This window comes from Pygoscelis adeliae, unplaced genomic scaffold (genome assembly GCF_000699105.1).
Source record: "Pygoscelis adeliae isolate BGI_AS28 unplaced genomic scaffold, ASM69910v1 Scaffold269, whole genome shotgun sequence".
In the NCBI taxonomy this organism is placed as follows: Eukaryota; Metazoa; Chordata; class Aves; order Sphenisciformes; family Spheniscidae; genus Pygoscelis; species Pygoscelis adeliae.
The window spans coordinates 2,375,124-2,383,345 of record NW_008825610.1 but is presented as its reverse complement, the minus strand read 5'-3'; the positions used below and the strand labels follow the sequence as shown (position 1 = coordinate 2,383,345).

General features: G+C 40.0%; 1 protein-coding gene across 1 annotated transcript in view; it reads left to right on the top strand.

The window, feature by feature from the left end:
- Nucleotides 1–6,806, top strand: part of PPIF (peptidylprolyl isomerase F) — an 8,415-nt gene extending 1,609 nt beyond the window's left edge. The window contains exons 2-6 of the mRNA XM_009332707.1: nucleotides 1,608–1,638; nucleotides 2,528–2,616; nucleotides 4,852–4,948; nucleotides 5,758–5,833; nucleotides 6,246–6,806. Coding sequence (XP_009330982.1) covers nucleotides 1,608–1,638; nucleotides 2,528–2,616; nucleotides 4,852–4,948; nucleotides 5,758–5,833; nucleotides 6,246–6,381 — 429 coding nt within the window. The 3' untranslated portion in view covers nucleotides 6,382–6,806. The remainder of the gene's footprint in view (nucleotides 1–1,607; nucleotides 1,639–2,527; nucleotides 2,617–4,851; nucleotides 4,949–5,757; nucleotides 5,834–6,245) is intronic.
- The last annotated feature ends 1,416 nt before the right edge of the window (nucleotides 6,807–8,222 follow it).

Genomic DNA, 8,222 nt, shown 5'->3' with positions numbered 1-8,222 from the left:
CCTGGGGCGGGCATCCTCCTGGGGCGGGCGTCCTGGGGCAGCGCGCCCGTAGAGGTCTTCAGCCACTCTTCCATCTTCATCCTGTTTTACCCTTTTTTTTTCCTGGGCCCTTATTGTTTGATTCTTAGTCTTTGGTTTTCTGAGGTACGGCCTCTTTGAGTTTCCGACTTCGTGAGCCTTGAAAGGTTTGCACAGCTCTGCTTGAACTGGCAGCTAGCTCAACAGCCAGCTAGCAACCAGCTTTATCGTTAAAAATTCAGTCTCTGAAGTACTCGGCCATTTAAAGAAGGCCTCAACAGGAAAACCGTGGTGCACTCTGCTCTTCTGAAAAGCATGATAAGCGCCAGGATGTTAATTGTGGTGTACCATGTATCCCTGGGGCCGGGCACGTGCCTCTGAATAAATGTGTTGTGTGCGGGAAGGAATGAGGGCAGTGCTCCAGAACCATGCGCTGGAGAGGGAATGCTGCTCTTCTGAATTGCAGCCTACTGAGGGAATTCAGTGTGGCCTTCTGCCTCCAGCACCCACGCTGGGTTGGTGTCGATGGATTTTTTTTAAAACGTAGTTCATAATGGTTCTCTCTAAAAGGGTTTTCCTTGAGGCTAGAGCCCAATTCATTTTTTTTCATTGAAAGTGTGAGCGTGTAAATGAATTGGACACTACCAGCTCTCGTGTTCTCAGGAGGTAGCGTTTGAGGGAGTCTCAGGTAAAAATATTGCTTTGCAAGTTCCTTATTCATCAGTGAGATTTAATAAATAGCTGGATGGTATTATAAAAAATAGCATTAATGTTACTGTATTTCCTTGGCAGCATTTCATTTCCATGTTAAAGATTTTTAGTGTGCCTGGTTTACATAATATCTGAATGTGTTGCAGCATCGCCTTGAATCCTTGGCTAAGTTGTGGCTGGATTCAGCTGTAAATTGTAGGCATCCGAGGAGAGCATCCTAGGGAAGGAACATTAACTTCTTGCCACAGCCATGCTGTTTCTAGGTGTCTGCTGCTGGCCACTGTCAGGTTGTGTGACTAGATAAAACTTTGGTCTGACCTGATGTGGCCATTTTTTATGTGACTTTTTCCAGGCAATTATAATACCATACATTTTTAAGATTAGTAAAAAGATGCATGCTAATCAAAATCAGAAATTTCTGTTGGTAATAAATGCGTATGTAACGTCATGAGTCAATTTTGATATACAGTTTCTGCTCTTCTTTTTCCTTTGCCTTTCCTGCAGATTTCAACGAGATGGTTCTGTGCTGGGGAGACCTTGATCTCTCCAGTAGTATGCAAACTGGCTTTGATCCTTGGGGTCCATCGTAAAGATTCTTCTTAGTTATTGTTGAAGTATTGCGTTGATCGATGAAATAATCAGATGCTGCTCAAGTTGCTCTTCATGAACTGGCCAAAAGTTGCATTGAGGGGATACTTTTAATTACTAGCCAAGTTCTTGGAAAGCCTTTACGTGTTCTTGGAATTTTGGGTGGCTTGTGATTTCAGATAGCTCATCACTTTGGAATAGGGTTCAGTTGTACCAGCCTCCCATGCAGAAGTTTTTCTATGTATGTATGAAAAAGCTGACTTACTAATTTGTTTATTTTTCTTTAACAGCTGAAAGCTGACGTGGTTCCAAAGACAGCGGGTAAGGCAGCATCTCCAGAATTTCATACTTAAATTTTTAAGGTTTGGATTGTGATTGTCAGGAACAAGAATATTCTGTCACCTTTTGGAAACTATTGCCATGTTCTATCCCTATTTGTCAAATAGAGAAATACGATACAAACTTTGTCAGAGCAGTGCTAGTGAGGAGTTACAATTTGTTGTTGTTCCAGATAGTTTCATTTTGTAATTTGTGCTAAGACAGTACAGTCTATGTGTTCGGTTATCAGTGGTGAATAAATATGTTTAAAAACATATTAGTCTGCATTAAAATCAAACCCCAAAGCAAATGGGAAAGGGTAAACCAAAGGGATGGTGTCTCTTAGAGTTTCCAAAGAGCACACAGGGTTTTTTTTTCCTTGTCGCTAGCTGATCAGTGCACTCATGTTACAAAGGTTTTGTATTTTATCATGTGCTTCCTTCCTCATCTGTTTCCTTAGTGATTCTGAAAAACTGGTATTTTTCTTTCAGTTCCCAGTAGATGTATGTCCTTAAAAAAAAAAAAAGCATCATCTTCAGAATTACTAGAGAACAAACGCGTAAAAGTCAGAAAATGAAATCTTTGACTCCAGAGTGGTGGGTTTGGGGAGGCAGGGGGCGGGTTGGAATTAAGATATAACAGCAAAGTAAAAGGGAGGTGAGGTGGAAAAGGGTTGTGTTTGTACCCTGTTTGGAGGCTAAAGAAGCTTTTTCTCCTTAGCTTTATAACAGAGGTTTTTTAAAGCATGGAAACAACTGATAGATCAATAATATCTTAAAGATACTATAAATTTTTTGATGCGTATAAACTCGGGACATAGTTAATCTAGTTGTGTTTGATTATATCATGTATCACGTATGGCAACATAATACTTTATGCTTTGTTTTCACAGAAAACTTTAGAGCTCTTTGTACTGGTGAAAAAGGATTTGGGTATAAAGGATCCACTTTTCACAGAGTGATTCCTTCATTTATGTGCCAGGTAACGGTGTTTGGGTTTTTTTTACTTTTGCTATTAAATTTATCTGTATGTTATTTATATATGTTTAGAACTGGTTAGATTTGTAGTGGCTCTGCTCTAACCTTTGCCAACTACAGCATAAAGAAGTGACGGCGTGACTTGTGTTTCTGATCTTTTTGTTATGGCTGTTGCTTAGCGTATCTTTTGTACAAATAAATGTAAATTACATGCAGACTGTCTTAAAAAAACTGGCTTAAGGCTTTCAGCTTTTGTATAGCAGTGTACTTTAGTGTGGGACGTATTTGGCAAAATGGCACTTGCCTGGGAGAAGCATTTGTGGGTAGAAGGACAATCAACCTTGTGTTCTAAGTGAGCTAAGAAAACAACATGTCCATTCTTTATTCCCAGTAGAATAATCTGTTCGCAATAGAGAATGTGTTTTTAAAAAAAAATAAATTATTCTGAACATCTCCCGAATGTGGAGGGGAAGAGGGAACCAAAAGGGTTGGTTGGGGTAGATTTTTGGGGTGACACACCTGAAATGGATTTTCTTTTGATTTAAAGGATGAATCTTTCCAAATTCTGAATTAAAGTCCATGCACGTTAGCAATTTTTTCTTAAACAGGAGCAGCAACAACAACAAAAAAACCAAACAGAAAAAGCCTTTTTGAAAGCCTTTTTTCTACTGTGCTTGGTAGATGAGCAGGATTTCAGCTGCTGTAGTGCACTGGATTGTATGATTCCCGGTGGTCCTCTCTTCCCTTAAAAGAAGCTACGTTGCCACAGCATTGCATCGTAGAATGGCTCTAAAAAGTTTTGAGATGAAGGTTATAGTAAGCGTGCTTTATTTATTAGCTGATGACTGTGATGGTGTCGTCCCCTGCCCCCCCCTTTTTTTTTTAAGGTAAAAATACAGCTGTCAGAACAAGAAGCCCTAATCTTACGACCTATTTCTAAGAAGAGAAAGGGGACAAGTGCTGTAAAGGACCTGTTTTCTTGCCTTTGAAATGCAAACTGAAGTTTTGTGATGCTGACAAAGGGACAAAGTTTAGAAGGCTTGCTGGGGTCAGAAATACATAAATATAAGAAAAATAGAAATCCTGTTCTCAGTTCTACCGCTAATTTGTTAAGTTCCGTGTAAGTCTCTTCTCCTTGCGTCCCTGTTTTGTCCCCACAAATGGACCAGAAATGAGGATACTAGGTGGTTGACTCCGTGGTACGGTGAGATGATGAATTCATGTTTAGGAATTTCTTGGTAGTCATTACCAAAGTGGAAATACCGTCGTAGGTTTCAAATAGTTTAAAGTGAGAGGAAACAGTAGAGGCCTTTCCACTTGTTGAGATGGAGCATTAATATGATTCAGGCAATTGGTATAGCCTAATTGGAGGTCGTCAGACCCAGGACTTGGCAGTTCAGATGCCTCCACGTGGCATGCAGCATGCAGAGCATACTTCTGGGACTGCGTAGGAGTAGGTGTAACACCACCTGTAATAGATTGCTCAAGGTGAGAATGGAATGATGGACATCACGTACTTGTTAGGTACGAGTTATTTGCCAGCATGGGTGGTGTCGCTTCTGGGAGAGGAGATGGCAGATTGCTGGAAGCAATGTTTAGTATCCACCTTTGGGAGTTGCTGTGGCTGGTGTTTGGGTTGGGTTGGTTTTTTTTTGAGGGGGGGAGGGGCGTTGTGTGTCTAACCTAAGCCAGGGGGTCACATCTGTCCCAACAAACAGCATATAGTTGAGGGAAGTTTAAAATAGCTCAGGTGTAACACTTAAACAACAAAACCTAGAATAGCAGATAGTAATAATGGAGATCCTGACCAGTATTTATACTTGTTGGGAGAAAGAAAGAAAGAAAGATAAAACAAAAAGTTCTCAGGTCTTGCCTATGGTAATGAATATGGGTGATTTTGTTTTGAGGCCTTTGAGGTGTTTCTCAGAATTACTGCTATTTGTTGCATCACGTTTGGGAGCAAGGCTGGTAGCACAGAAAGGTGGTTGTTGGAGCTATGGATGTCAGTTGGAGAATATCAGCAATATCTGGAGCAGAAATTTACTTTTAGCTTGATTGTATCTTCATCTAGTTACATGGTTTTAAATCCTCACGTGGCCATACTCATTCTTAACCTGAAGAAAATTTGCTGATTTTATTACTTTTAAATTAGAGCAAGTGAGTGTATTTTCAATAGCATCACTTCTGATGTAAAATAATGCTTGTGTGCTAGTAAAGTTAATAGCCGTTTCTGTTTCAGGGTGGTGACTTTACGAATCATAATGGAACCGGTGGAAAATCCATTTATGGCAGTAGATTTCCAGATGAAAATTTCATACTTAAGCATGTAGGACCTGGTAAATAAACATATTCTTCCTACCTTCTGATGACTAATCTATAATGAAGCATTGCTTATGAAGATGTATTTTAAGGTTTTTTAGATGTGTGGGGCACTTGGTAGTTACAGAAATATCAAGGAAGTTTAACAGTGCATTGTCCCTGGCATGTGCTTATTTGTGTAGACTGCTGTACATATAAGTCGGCCTGTAACGGGTGACATCGCCACTCTTGCTCTTACTATAAAAGGGACTGCGCAAAATAAAGTATGGTTTTTCTGTATTTTACTTACAAATTCTACAAAGGTGAAGTTGCTGCTTGTATTTTCCCCTTCCGTAAGTCATAGACTTGAATTTTTACTTACATGATTAGTGCAGAAGTGAAACAAAGCAATCTGGGATTTCTTATTTACTAGATAACGCAGGCACATCCTTTTAAGCTCAAATTTTAAGTCGAGAAAAAATAAAGGAAAAGCCATACATAAGAACATCTGACTGAGTTCTGTAGTCTCTCTTTTGGATTGTTACTTCCTCATCACAGGAAACTACTGCTGCTGTTGAACCACAGTAGGGGTTACCTGATGTTAATCACATTCAGGACGTGTACAACTAATTATACTACTAACATTCTTGCTGTGGAAAGAAGGGAGGCTGGGCTGGAGGGAATAGTCAAAGACAAGAAGCTGGCATTAGAAATCATTCGGAGGCGATGCGAGACCATCACATCTTCTGTCTGTCCATCTTTACCCTAAATGTGCAGAGGAAGATTGTCTTCTCCGCTGCGTACTTGTTACACCAACCTAATAAGCTGCTGCCGCTGTTTTTTCTAGGTGTTCTTTCAATGGCCAATGCGGGACCCAACACAAATGGATCTCAGTTCTTCATTTGCACTGCAAAAACTGACTGGTAGGTTCTCAGCCCTGCATATTAACTGATGAATTGATGCCTGGATCCGGAGGGTTTGGGGTTTTCTAAGGGTCAGGGTTTTTTTGTTTGTGGGTTGATGGTTTTTTGTTTGTTTTGTTTTGGGGGTTTTGTTTTTAACTTCCAAATGACTCAACTCGCAATGGAAAATAAATTGTTTTGTGCTACTTGAGGGAGGAAGGGCTGTGAGGGTGACAAGGCCACTGTCCCTCATAATGCTTCTAAGGTCCAGATGTAAAAGTATTTCATGTCACTTGTAGAGCAGTTGTGCATTTGCCAACGAGTTGGTCAGCAGGTGAGAGCTCTGAGGATCTAACATGCCTTCACTGAGCTCGGTTTGGTCCAGTCTTTATGTTGTTTTAAGTAAAACTGCCTTTGTTTATTTTTTTTACAGGCTAGATGGAAAACATGTTGTTTTTGGGCATGTAAAGGAAGGGATGGATGTCGTGAAAAAAATTGAGAGCTTTGGTTCCAAGAGTGGAAAGACCTCCAAAAAGATTGTCATTACTGACTGTGGCCAGCTGTCCTAGCCTTTTGCCCTACCATTCAGGACAACTTTGATGCTGTGAAAAATGAATCATAAAAAAAACCCCAACATTTCTGATCCCATGAATAGCACCTATGGAACCGTATTTTCTATTTCGCTTGGTCCAACTTTTATATTTATATTGAATAACATTGATTAAAAGCATAAAACAATAACTGAAACATGTTTTAACTGAGCTACTGTGGTAGTCACACTGTGTCGATTTGGTAGAGTCCCATTGCGTTTTGAAAGAAGTAGTACGGTCGCCCAGAGCATGTCTGACTGCAGCATTGATACTGTTCTTAGCATTTGGATGTTTCAGGTGTTAGAATCGGTGGTGGAGTTGACAACTAAGTGTTCTATAGTTGGGGGTTAGATATAAACTGAGGAATACCGTGTTTCCTTTGGTGCTAATAAACGCCTATTCTGCTACTTGTCTAATCATTTTGAAAAAATACTAACTAGTGCTTTCAAGGCTGGCTGCAACACGACTGTCAGACATTTTCTTCCTGTGTCTCAATTTTAAGTCTGTCTGATAGAATGAACGTGTGGTTGTGGGTTTTTTAAAATGAATTCTGGTTTAATCTTTTTTTTGTAGTCTCAGACCACTGTTTAAAACTGAACTCTACCTTAACCTTGCTTCAGTGGAGCAATCTGACTTTTGGGTTAAGTAAATTGCTTTAGGTTGAGTTAGCCTACTACTAGAGCTCCACCTGGGCAGTAACACCACAAATCAGCCAAAAGATCCTGGGACTTTTTTATTATGCAACTGTGAAGTTACTTGAAGTGCAGTTCTGCTCTGAGATCTGGTTCTCTGAGGAGTACAGCGCAGTTCTCGATAGATAGCCTATTTTTGTACTTTGAGAATATAATCGGAGTATAGTGAGCTCGCTTGAGTGAGAAACAGGTTTCATTGCTTTTTCGTCCTGTTGGTCCCGCGAAGTCGGCCCACCTTGGGTATTACTTGGATTATGATTTCTTCTCGTGCATCGTCATCAGAAGTCAAAATTGGTCACCACGAAATCACAAGGCCTAATTGGTGCAGCAAAATCATTATTGTTGGGGTTGATGCACGCGAAGGAAAGAATTCAGCTGATCAGATAAACACATTTCATTTGTATAAACCGGTATGTTTTGTGTGGAGTGCTTGAGCGGTAACGAGCGCTGGAACCTCACAACATCACTTTTAGAATCACTAAAGCTGTGAAGTATTAATGTTTGTGGGAAAAAGCACTCGACTGTTTTTGTGCAATAATCTCGTTACTGAAAAGAAAAATAAAATGTGATGGCTCTCTTCAAATGTGAATTTACTTCCATTGCATCCTGGTAATATGTGGGTTTAAAACTATTTTGCACTGGATTTTTTTTCCACTGAGGGCTGCGTTCTTGTGTGTACGAGATAGTATTCAGAGTGTAATTTTGCAGAAAATGGAATTGAAAAGCTTTTTATTCTTTCCATTATAGCTGTTTCATCTTTCTTTGTAGTATTTCTGAAATACTAATTTGTGCTGATTTGGCTTATTTCAGTTTGATAGAATAATGATTTTTTTGGTGTGTTCTTTTAATTTGTATATGAAAAATAATTAAATGCAGTTCTACCACAACAAAAGACTGTTCCTTTCTTAAATACGACTTTGCACACTTACTTGAAAGCAGGAGTGTGAGGAGCTGAAACCTGTTGTGTTTGCTCGGGCTGTTCTATTCCGTCCTCTTTGCGATGGGTCTGATCTAGTGGTATTCAGAAGCCGTGCTGTCGTTCAGAGATAGAGCCAGCGAGGGACGGGGCAACGGTGCCATGCTTTGCCTCTCGCTAGTGAATCTAAAATACCTGGTATATGGATAGCG